The 12,928-nt window shown below is 40.9% G+C and overlaps 1 protein-coding gene across 1 annotated transcript in view; it reads left to right on the top strand.

Moving 5' to 3' along the window:
- Positions 1–487: 487 nt before the first annotated feature.
- The window catches only part of LOC146547689 (cholecystokinin receptor-like), a 66,899-nt gene continuing 54,458 nt past the window's right edge, over positions 488–12,928 (top strand). Inside the window, exon 1 of the mRNA XM_085264607.1 lies at positions 488–878. Coding sequence (XP_085120733.1) covers positions 758–878 — 121 coding nt within the window. The 5' untranslated portion in view covers positions 488–757. The remainder of the gene's footprint in view (positions 879–12,928) is intronic.

Genomic DNA, 12,928 nt, shown 5'->3' with positions numbered 1-12,928 from the left:
TCACAGATCATGACATACTACTCTCCCCTACATAATCTGCCTATATAGCTGAAAATATCGATATCTGTATTGGCGATAGATACTCATATTTACTTGGCATCAGATCAATACCAAGTGAATAAGTATGGCACAGAACTAGTGAGTGATAAAGAAAATGATTGGTTTGGTCAGGTGGATTTATCACAAATTCTTAATAAATCTTATTAAAATGGATGGAGATCCAACGTCACCCCAAGCACGTAGCCCTGCATGGACACCCTCATATAAACGGTGTCTCCACCACTGCTGCGGTGTCACTTAGAAAAGGAAGCTCTGGAGCTGATCGAGCTTGAAGTCAGTCCACCTACGGATGAGCAGCAGCCAGTTTGTGTATGATTTCTCTAAACTGTTGCAGTGACGGTGGTGTGAACAGAGAGAGAGAGAGAGAGGAAGAGAGTGTGAGAGCTCCTCAGTTGCCTTAGCAGCGCAGCCTCATTCCTCCACAGTCGGGCTTCAGTCCGCTGTACTGCGCGCTTCCCGGGGCTTCCCTCACGGCTCCCCATCAGTTAACCCTGTCACACTCCGCCTGGTCTCCATTTATTCCACCGTGCTCGAGATTTTAAAAAGAGAAGAAGAAGAAGGAAAAGAAAAGCAAACAGAACTCTGGGCCGCCTCCAAGTTTCCTAAACGCCCCTTCTCCGGCTGTTATGAAGGAAAAGGTGGCGGGCTGATCGGCTCAGTCACTCAGCGCAGGTGTGAAACCAGAAGCGAAGAGAGGATGGCTCTACGGACGGGGAACGGGACTGTGACGGAGTGGGGGAACCTCAGCGTGGAAGTTAGCGACTACAACGTGAGCAACACGAACCGCTCCGTCCCCAGCAGACCGGCCAGAGCCAGAGGTAAGAGCACACAGTTTTCCACAAATGAATCATCCAGGCTGAGGTGTTAAACCGCTACAGATGGCACCAACACCTGGCCCCAGACCCGGTATAAACAGATAAGGTGTTAAACCCTAATGTTGTTGTTATTATTATTATTATTATTATTATTATTATTATTATTATTGTTGTTGTTGTTGTTATTAGTCTGATTTGGCTTAAATTGCCAACATTGTTCTTCAATATTCATCTTTTCATACAAACTAAATGTGAGTGATTAAAAAAAAAAACAGCTTTCATTTCTTGTTAACAGTGGTGATTCCCTCCAAGTTACAAACAGACAAATGACTAATTCCTTGGTTACAAAAATGCAATCAATAGACCTCATGTAATTTCCTCTCCTTACTCAGATATGTAGAACACCAAATGATGTTTTACCTACAGATCATTTCCCCCCCACACTGTGTCAGATCTGTATTTTTAAAAGAAAGCCATTTGCAATCAGGAGTTGTTTTCTTTCTTTCTTCTTCTTCTTCTTCTTCTTTTTAAATCAGCTCTCCTCATCCTCATTGTATGTAACCAATCACCCAGCTTTCCAATTTACTGCTGCTTCTCTCTGCATCAATAACGCCCCAATCAGAATGAGCAGCAGCAGCAGCAGCGGCAGCCTTGTGCAGAGTGAAAAGCAGCTCTAATTCCGAGTGTTTGTTCTTCTCGCTCTCAAAGTGGGCAGGAGATTAAGCCCAACACCAGAGAAGATAAGGCTCTCACAATAAGTCTATCAGGACACCAGTTGAGCACACAGGCTGATTTGGAAAATGAGGTTGAGAGGCTCTTTTAAATTTTTTTTCCCACCCCCCGCCTCTGCTGCAGTATCGAGAAAATTTCAAATCTTTCCTCGCTAAATAATTCAGAGCCATTCCTCCTTGTGTGCTGCATTACTTTTATTGACCTTATATGTGAGGCAGGCATCAACATCAGTGGGGTGATCTACCCAGAGAGCAATCTAACACTGTGAGAATTGTGGTCACATTGCTACGTCCACCTCACATGGCTGGCTGGCACATAAACTTCTTTTTATTCATCTTCATCCTTCAGGGTCTCCTCAGGCCATAAGACAGTGATGGATATGAATGTGTATTGTTACTCTCAGATATCCACAGCTGGGGCAGTAAATTAAAGCCCCACCCCGTCACTTGAATTCCTGATGCAAAAGGAACAGAAATGGTTTGTTTTGATGTTGGGGAGAAACAAAGAAATCAATTTAATATTATAAATGGACCTTGATGATAGCTTTCAACATAAAGTGTTAAATTTAAGGTTAAATTCCACATCAAAAGTAGTTTAGGTGAAATTCATTTTAAAAAGTTATTACAGTAGATGAACACAGTGCAAATATATTCTCACACACTGAAGTGGGTTTCATTTACTCTACAAAGTAGCTTCAGTTATTTAGCAACAATCAGTTTCATCAACTCAAAAATGGGAGAACATTTCAAATAAAGCCACATTAGTTTATACAGTGTAGCTGTAGATTCATATTAATTAGTAACTGTCTTCCGCCATGGGTGAAGGTTTTGTTTGCACATTTGGAGGTTGGGCATTAAGCGAGGACCAGAGGGATGCTCACCCTGGAAACTTTATGGAGACTTTTGACTCATTTGAATGCTTCATTTATCTTTTGTTTACTTTGTTATTAATGTTATTTATGTAAAAGAAAACACAGAAATCTGCAGTCACTGTGCTGACAGTTATGTTTTTTGTCCCTGGCATCCCTCCTGAACTCCTGAAATCTATGTTTTCACTATAGAATAATGAGCAGATCATTTCCTCTCCCACTTGTTTCTCCTATAAGACATCATTGTATAGTGACAGATCCCAGTCACAGCTTTCTGTAGCCCAGAATGGGATCTTTAAATAAATTATTTTGTCTAATGAACAGTCAGAAGTGATGGGTGGGTGGTTTATAGCTGTATTTCTAACAATTACAGGGTGCTGTATTCAGCTTTATATCACAACTGCAGCCTGCGCTGTTAAGCATTTCCTTTTCTCTTAGTTACTATAGAAGTCTTCAAGTCGTGAGGTTTACCTCTCTGGGCTGGAATGGAAGTTTAAAGCATGAGCAAAAAGAGAGACGTGACACAAACTACTGTACAACGTGAAAGGAATGGGAGCATGCTGCTGTTCTAAAAAACTGGCGTACAGTAGATTCCACACTCACTCAGGCAGGTCTGAACATGAATATACGATGAATGTATTTTTGGAAATCACATGGCGTAAGCTTTGCAGGGATCTCATTATTAAACTAAACATCTTGAAACGCACTTAGAAGGTGTATTTAATGTTTTGTTCTTTTTTAACTACAGAAGAACCAACAGATTTCAGTTAGGGCAGCTCAAAAGAAGACTTCTGTTGTTATCTGCAGTCATTTATGTGTCTCTGTCCTGGATTAGACATGCATGTGGATGTGCATAAGTCAGCGAGTGCAACAGAAAAGCTGGAACACAGAACAGAGCAGGCGTTAGTGACATGAGATGTGACAGTGATTGTGTCAAAGGCAGCAAAGAAGGAGGCCCTCAGGTCGAGATGGGCTGCAAAGCGACAGTTGAACAGAAACTGTGAGTAGGTTAATATATCTTAACCAGCCTACCCTATTTAAGTAACCGGCAGGATGTGAAAGACTTATGCTATACCTGATTTTAAAGAAAAAGAAAGAAATTCAGGATGTCCACACTGAGGTCAGTGGGAAGAATATATTGCTTTCATTCACTTGCACCTTTTTCTTTCTGATTTTGATTTCTTTGTATGGTTTTCTTTTAAATTTACATTCTGCAGATGACTGACATGTTTTTACCGCTTGTCTGAAGAGTTGCTTAACAGATAGAGCAGCTGTAAAATACCGACTGCACAGAACTAAAACAACATCGGACATGCATCATTTCAAAAATAATCCTTCTGGACTCCTGAGAGCAGTTCAGTTCAGACACGGTGCTGCTTATGTGGAATATCTGTAGCTGCACCTTGGCTATGCTTAGACACTCTCCGTTCTCCAGATGATTCAAAGTGGCACTCTGCTGAGCTCACCCTGTCTTGCGATGAGTTATCTTGAAGTGGATCTCATGAGCATTAAATGAACATTTGTTTTTAGAAGGAATCCAATAAGTCGCCTTGGGCACTGAGCAAAAGTGGAAAAACCGGAGAGCAAGACAAGAGACGTGCTGCTGCAGAGTCAGCTGTGCACAGTATACACAGTAAAAGAGCTGGGAGTTTCTAACATTGTACCCATTTCTACAATGTTGTATCTTGTGGAAGAAATTAGAATCTTGTCCCCTTGGGGTGTTTACATAGTGGTGTTGTCTGTCATAACGCGATCACAGTAATCAGAGCTAATAATTGGAACATTTTGAAGCAACTTGTTGAGGTGAAACAAATTGCATGAATGCACTGTGAGTATAAAGATTTGAATCATCCTGATAATGAGAAGCTGCATCTTGATAAAATCCTGGTCTCTTAGTAAACAGTTCCTGCCTTTGCCCTCTCATCAGGTTACTCCATTAAAACAGCACATACAGATGAGAATAAAGTTATCAGGCCACATATGAATTAAAGCTTCTGTCAAAAAAATTCTCAAGTGCTTTTTTCTGCAGAGTGAGGGATTTTTAATATAGCATTTTTAAACATACTAGCTTCCATTAGAATTTTCTGTTTGCACACAAGAACAGCATTATTTTAGAAAAAGCAAGAATCATTAGCCCCCTTTTATTGAGCCATAACAAAAACCACTGCTGTGCAATGATGTGCTTTAACTCAACGCTCAAAGCTTTTAAAATCAAGTTAAAACAGAGGTTTTTCTTCTCATTTACACATAGTATAAAAACTCAGCAAGGATTTGAGTTGTCACTTGAGAAAGCATAATGCCAGAAAGAAAGCTGGAGACAGATATACAAAGTTATCAGAGCATTTCTGAGTGTCAAGACCTGGAGTGAGAAGTATGAAGAAATTCAAAGAGGGTCACAAAGTTTAGAACAAGCCTGGCAAAAAGAAACTAGTGAGAGATGGGTATAAAGACCCCAGAAAAACTGCCAAGACACTAGTGAGTGACTTAGCCAAAGAAGGCAATCACTAGAATCCTGCACAGGATTGGATTGCAAGGCTACAGACCAAGACAATCTCTACTTCTGCAGAAGAGACATCTTCAAACCGCTAAGAACAACCTGGAGTAAAATTATGTATACTGAAAGTGTGTCCTTTGGTCACATAAGATGAAACTAGAGCTCTTTGGCCGTAGAAATGCTGCTTATGTTTGGAGAAAGAAGGGGCATGCAACATGAAGAACTGTCCCTGCAGTGAAACACGGCGGCGTGAGCACTATGCTGTGAGGATGCTTCAGTGTTTCTGGAACTAGCAATCTTGTCAAGGTGGAAGGAATCATGAGAAAAGAAAGATAAGTGAAATTTTTTTAAAGAAAACCTCCAGCAGTCTGTAGCAAAACTGATTCCGAGTCATCGCTTTGTCTTCCAACATGACAACAACCCAAAACATACATTGCTTCTGGAGAACTACCTCCAAAAAACTCACTATTAGATGTCAGTAGATTACAAATTGCAGTTAATTTAATTCTGGTTTTGTACCCCTCCCAATTCAAATTCATAATCCCAGCTATGGTGGCTGCTGAAGGACAAACATCTCTGGTCACTGTTCATCTGTAGTGAGTTCAGGCTGTAAGTCTGCTGTTTACCTCAGCTGTCAATATGACTGCAGCGTCCGTATCCCGAGTGTCACATCTATTTACTATAGAGAAAGCTGTACATTTTTGTGAAAGGAGTCCGATATGAGTCAATGTGCTCACTTCTGACTGATGACAGTGATACTGGGGTTGCAGCTGTTTGTTTGTTTGTTTGTTTTAGCTCTGCTAGCTGCTGTTGAGCATTGTTAGCTGGCATTAGTAACATTTTCTTTGAAGTGGATGTAATATTTTTTTACACAGACACTTAAATTCTCATACAATTTAAGAATGTTATCAAGCTGTTTATCAGAGGGAATGTGTGATTTTCAGGGCACTCAGCCTAACACTTAACAACGGGAGGGTTGCATGTCTAATCTGCTGACAATAAGCAATTGCAAAAGGAAGGGAAAGACATAACCACAAAGAGACAATTAAAATAAATGCAGGAATGTTAAATGGTCATATTTAGCTTGCAAGAGCTACTTGTGAAATTCAAATCTTTGAATTAAAATAATCTCCTAAGGTGTACTACATATGTGGCCGACTCTAACCACTTACATAAAATGTGATTAGGCAGAAGGCAACGCCCAGCTTGGCCACGGTCCAACGCGGCAACATGGTGGCTTCTATGAACAGCCTGCTCATATGTATTTGTAATGGAATAGGTCCAAGTTTATAAGTAACTTGTACATAAACGTTTACAAGATTTATATACGTAAATAGTCATATATAGTTTGGTGGATACTAATCTTTGAGAGCGTGTGTGGGAAACCGTCCAGAAGTGGTGGCTCGTCATTTGCGACCTCTCGAAAACTCAGAAGTTGATGTTTTTGAACCGTAGCGGTGAGAGAGAGGAAGGATGCTAGCATCAACTAGCTAGAGGAAGATGTCAACTCCACGGAGCATCAAGTGGTTACCTTTCTACGGTCCAAAGGTGTGGAAGTGGATTATAACAACATTGAGGCTTGCTACCCTCTACCCCGAAAAAATGACAGTGACAAACCAGCCATCATTGTGAGATTTGCAAACAGAAAACACAAAACAGCACTGTTAAAACAAGGAAAGAAACTGAAAGGATCCGATGTCTTCATGAACGAACATCTGATAAAAAGAAATGCGGACATTGCCAGGAAAGCACGTTACTTGAAGAAACAGGGAAAAATTCAAAATACATGGACCACCAACTGCAAAGTATTCATTAAACTCAATGGAACACCGGAACAAGCCAAAGTGTTGGTCATCAGAAATATGGAGGAGCTGGACAAATACTGAGGTCAACTTACTCTGGAGGTATGAATACACATGTGACGTGACACACAACACAACACATGGCACAGTCCAAAAGAACTTCATCTGCATCCGGCAACAATATCAATATCAATATAACTCATTGGAATTCTCTTTATGATAATCTGGAACTGAGAACATTTCGATACACAGACCATAATGCTCTAGACTTAGAAAAGGATATAGACCCGGAAAATAATTTCTTCTACAACATTAGCAGTAACTGCTGCTACTTCACTGATGAACAGTTTAAGCACACCATCAACACGGAAAATAAATTATCAGTAATCCATTTTAATAGCAGAAGTCTGTATGCCAACTTCAACAATATAAAGGAATATCTAAATGAGTTGACAAATCCATTTGGAATTATTGCCATTTCTGAAACATGGATCAATGCGGAGAAAGGAATGGACTTTGGACTGGAGGGATATGAAGTGAATTTTGTAAATAGAAGGAACAAGAGTGGAGGGGGAGTAGCTGTGTATGTGGATAAAAACCTAAACTACAAGGTGGTAGAAAGTATGACAACTGTAATTGATAATTTACTAGAATGTATAACAATTGAAATTTATAAGGAAAAAGAGAAAAAATGTAATAATTAGCTGTATATATACAACACCTGGCTCTAGTATTCAAGTATTTAATGACTTCATAGAGGAAATATTCTCTAAAACAAATCAAAAAGTTATGTTTATCTATGGTGATTTTAATATTGACCTGTTGAATCCGAAAAAGCATACAATGACCGACGAATTCCTAAACACTATGTACAGTTTGAGTTTACATCCTAAAATAACCAGGCCTAGCAGAATTACACCAGATTGTGCCACCTTACTTGACAATATTTTCACTAACAATATGGAAAACAACATTGTGAGTGGAATATTAATTAATGACATCAGTGATCACCTACCAGTTTTTGCAGTTTATGACACTAATTATAAGAAAAATCAGCATGAAGAACAACTGAGATACAGACGTGTAAGGACAGAAGAAACTGTGAATGCACTTAAGAACGATCTATTAAATCAGGACTGGGACAATGTGTACAAAGAAGCTGATATTGATATTGCATATGGCATATTTTTAAGAATATTCATGGAGTTGTGCGATAAAAACTGTCCAACAATAAAATACAACAGAAAGCACAAATATTCAGATAGACCATGGCTCACTAAGGGTTTACAAAATGCATGTAAAAAGAAAAATACACTCTATAGGGAATTCCTAAAACAAAGAACAAAAGATGCTGAAAATAAATATAAAAAATACAAAAATATATATATTATATTATACGTGTATGTAGAAAGGAGTATTATAGTAAAATATTGAACAACAATAAACATAATATGAAGGGAATATGGGATGTTTTAAACGGTATCATTAAAAATAATTCTGGACAACAAAGTTATCCTCAATACTTTATCGACAATGGCAATATTATGGAAAACACTGCTGATAAGGTCAACAGCTTTAATCATTATTTTGTAAATATTGGACCAAAACTGGCAGAACAAATTCCTGAGTCACTGCCATCAGTAGACTGTAGTGAAAACCTGATTGATAGGAACCCTAACTCAATGTTCCTCACATCAGTGGAGGAAAAAGAAATAATTGACATTGTACACATGTATAAATATAAAACATCTACTGATTGTAATGATATTGACATGAAAATCGTCAAGAAGGTCATTGAAGGAATTGTAGGACCTCTAACATATATTTGCAACTTATCATTTCAGACGGGAAAAGTGCCAAACAAAATGAAAATAGCCAAAGTTGTGCCGCTGTATAAAACCGGGGATAGACGCCACTTCACAAATTACAGGCCTGTTTACGGAGCCTTATACCACGTGGTACAGAAGCTGTGTGATGCTAAAATTAGCAGGGAAAAAACAACGGAGAGCACGTCAGGGATGACAGGAAAGTGACAGGAGAAAATCCGTCCCGGTCAACCACCCAAACATCAATAACGGGAACCTTATACAGCGCTTCCCTATACACGTCGAACTCCCACAGGCACAAAGAAATTATGGAGGCTATCACTTATCACCTGACCAAAGATATGGCTCCCATCAACACTGTGCAAAACGAGGGATTTTGGAAAATGATCAACACCCTAGACAAACGCTACACAGTGCCGTCCTGCAACTATTTTTCTATTGCTGCACTACCTGCTCTATACACACAGTGTCGAGCAACGGTGGAGACGGAATTTCAAGCACTACAACATTTTGCGGCAACAACAAAACTTGTGAGACATTTGTTGTTTTTATGTTTATTTATTGTTTTCATGTTCAGTCTCAACTGTTACGAAGATGATGTGCAGTTAATAAGTGCAATAAATATTTGTACTGGAAAAGAAAATCGTGAGAGAATCGTGATCTCAATTCTAAGCCAAAAAATCGTGATTCTCATTTTATGCAAAATCGTGCAGCCCTACAATCAATCATGACATATTAATTAATAAACTGGAACAGTACGGGATCAGGGGGATTGTACTGCAATGGGTGAAAAATTATTTAGGTGACAGGAAACAATTTGTGAAGCTGGGTGTCCGTTCCTGATCATGCTTGGACATTGCTTGTGGTGTTCCACAAGGCTCTGTACTGGGTCCAAAATTATTTATTATTTATATAAATGATATTTGTAAGGCATCTGATATATTAAAATTAGTATTATTTGCAGATGACACAAATATTTTTTGTTCTGGGGGGAATCTAAAGGAGCTGCTGGATACAATTACTTCAGAAATGTGCAAAATTTAAAAATGGTTTAACAGGAACAAACTATCGCTAAATCTAAGTAAAACTAAAATTATCTTATTTGGGCATTCCCTTAGAAATACACAGGTGCAGATTCATTTAGATGGTGTGGAAATTGAAAGAGTACTTGAACATAAGTTTCTTAGTGTGATTATAGATGATAAATTAAACTGGAAGTCTCATATAAATCATATACATAACAAAATTTCAAGAAGTGTCTCAATCTTGAGTAAAGTAAAACACATTCTGGACCACAAATCACTCCACATTCTCTATTGTTCCCTGATTGCACCGTATTTGAATTACTGTGCAGAGGTTTGGGGCAATACTTACAAATGTTCGCTATCATCAGTCTTTATATTACAAAAAAGGGCCATAAGGATAATCCATAAAACTGGTTACAGAGATCATACAAATCCACTATTCTTAAAATCAAAAATTCTAAAATTCACAGATCTGGTTCATTTTCTCACTGCACAAATTATATATAAAGCAATAAATAACCTGCTTCCTGACAATATTTTAAAAATGTTTTCTAAAAGGGAACGGGGATACAATTTGAGGGGGGAATAAAATTTAAAACATCCTCGTATCCGTACAACATTAAAAAGTTTTTGCATCTCTGTGTGTGGAGTGAAGCTGTGGAACAGACTAAGTAAAGATATGAAGCAATGTCCAAGCATGGTGCAGTTTAAAAAGCGGTTTAAGGATATGGTTTTTACAGGGTACAGGGAAAAGGTAGAGATTTGATAGGGTTTTCTTGTCTAATATTTTCATGTGTGTGCGGGTGCACAGGTATGTTGGTATGGGTATATATATATATATATATATATATATATATATATATATATATATATATATATATATATATATATATATATATATATATAGTAGCTCAGTGTTCCAACATTCGAAAGAAGGGACTGCTCTCACAGCTAGAGATTGACGAGGTACATAGGATCATGGCCAAGCTTGAAACCTCGATCCCCCGTAGCCGGTTACCAAGATTACGTGAAGTACCCTCAGAAGGTCTGCTAGATGATGTTAATGTAGCACTACGGACGATACCTACAACCACGATTACCGACACTAACAAGCTGATCTACAATACGGCAGCAGTGATCAGTGAGATGCTTGGCTACACGTTGAACAGCGACAAGGGGCAGTACCCTCCATGGAGAAGGAGGCTAGAGGGCAAGATCAAAGTAGCACGGAGGGAGGTTAGCCAACTAACGGAGTTGCAGAAAGGTGCGACAAATAAGGTGCCTAAGAAATACAGCAAGCTGTCCATACCTGAGGCCTTGGAAACTGCCAAGCAAAGACTCACAGCCTTGGCCAGCCGCTTGAGGAGGTACACCAGAGAGATAGAAGGCAGGAGAATAAACCAGCTGTTCTCCACAGAACCAGCAAAGGTGTACTCTCAGTGGCAAGGGAACAATAAGAGAACAGCACCACCAAGGCTGGAGACGGAGCAATACTGGAAGATATGGGAGAAGGATGCAACCCATAACGGCAATGCTCAGTGGCTCGAGGATCTGAGGGCAGACCACAGCAACCTCCCTGAACAGGGTCCAGTAACCATCACAGTGGCAGATATCCAAGAAAGAGTCTCCAGTATGAAGAGTTGGACAGCACCAGGGCCCGACATGGTTCATGCCTACTGGCTGAAGAAGCTGACTGCACTCCACGAGCGTCTGGCAGCACAAATGAACCAGCTGCTAGTTAACGAGAGACACCCGGAATGGCTAACTGAAGGCCGGACGGTCCTGATCCCCAAGGACCCCAAGAAGGGACCGGTCCCCTCCAACTACCGACCAATAACCTGCCTCAGTACTACATGGAAGCTCCTGTCAGGCATCATATCGGCTAAGATGAACAGGCACATGGGTCAATACATGAACGGGACACAGAAAGGAATTGGCAAGAATACCAGAGGCGCAAAACACCAGCTACTGGTAGACAGAACAATCAGCCGAGACTGCAAGACTGACCAACCTGTGCACTGCCTGGATTGATTACAAGAAGGCCTATGACTCAATGCCCCACAGCTGGATACTGGAATGCCTAGAATTGTACAAGATCAATGGGACCCTAAGAGCCTTCATCAGGAACTCAATGGGGATGTGGCGTACAACACTAGAGGCCAACTCCAAGCCCATAGCACAAGTCACCATCAAGTGCGGGATCTACCAAGGAGATGCTCTGTCCCCACTGCTGTTCTGCATAGGCCTGAACCCCCTCAGTGAGATCATTAACAAGACTGGCTACGGATACCGACTACGGAACGGAGCAGTTGTCAGCCACCTCCTGTACATGGATGACATCAAGCTGTATGCCAAGAGTGAACGAGACATCGATTCACTGATCCACACTACCAGGCTATACAGCAATGACATTGGAATGTCGTTCGGACTGGAGAAGTGTAGTCGGATGGTATCAAAGAGAGGGAAGGTAGTCAGAACTGAGGGGATTGAACTACCAGAAGGCAACATTGCAGACATAGAGGACAGTTACAAGTACCTGGGGATCCCGCAGGCAAATGGGAACCATGAAGAGGCCGCTAGAAAGGCTGCAACCACCAAGTACCTGCAGAGGGTCAGGCAAGTCCTGAGGAGTCAGCTGAATGGTAAGAACAAGATCCGGGCCATCAACACGTACGCCCTGCCCGTGATCAGGTACCCTGCTGGGGTAATAGGCTGGCCAAAGGAGGAGATAGAAGCCACTGACATAAAGACAAGAAAGCTCCTTACCATGCATGGAGGGTTTCACCCCAAGTCCAGCACCCTGAGGCTGTACGCTAAGCGGAAGGAAGGGGGCCGGGGACTGGTGAGTGTCAGCACCACAGTCCAGGATGAGACAACGAACATCCAAGAATACATTGGGAAGATGGCCCCAACTGACCGAGTGCTCAGTGAATACCTCAGGCAGCAGAAACCCAAGAAAGAGGAGGGAAACGAGGAACCATCATGGAAGGACAGGCCCCTGCACGGTATGTACCACCGGCAGATAGAGGAGGTGGCTGATATCCAGAAATCCTACCAGTGGCTGGACAAAGCTGGACTGAAAGACAGCACAGAGGCACTAATCATGGCAGCACAAGAACAAGCTCTGAGTACAAGATCCATAGAGGCTGGGGTCTATCACACCAGGCAAGACCCCAGGTGCAGGCTGTGTAAAGATGCCCCAGAGACAATCCAGCACATAACAGCAGGGTGCAAGATGCTAGCAGGCAAGGCATACATGGAACGCCATAACCAAGTGGCCGGCATAGTGTACAGGAACATCTGTGC

The sequence above is a fragment of the Mchenga conophoros genome, linkage group LG23, assembly GCF_057382185.1.
Source record: "Mchenga conophoros isolate Kocher_MC1m ecotype Shallow Benthic linkage group LG23, M_conophoros_male_GT1.1, whole genome shotgun sequence".
Classification (NCBI taxonomy): Eukaryota; Metazoa; Chordata; class Actinopteri; order Cichliformes; family Cichlidae; genus Mchenga; species Mchenga conophoros.
The sequence above is the reverse complement of the archived record's forward strand: the minus strand, read 5'-3'. Positions and strand labels throughout refer to the sequence as shown.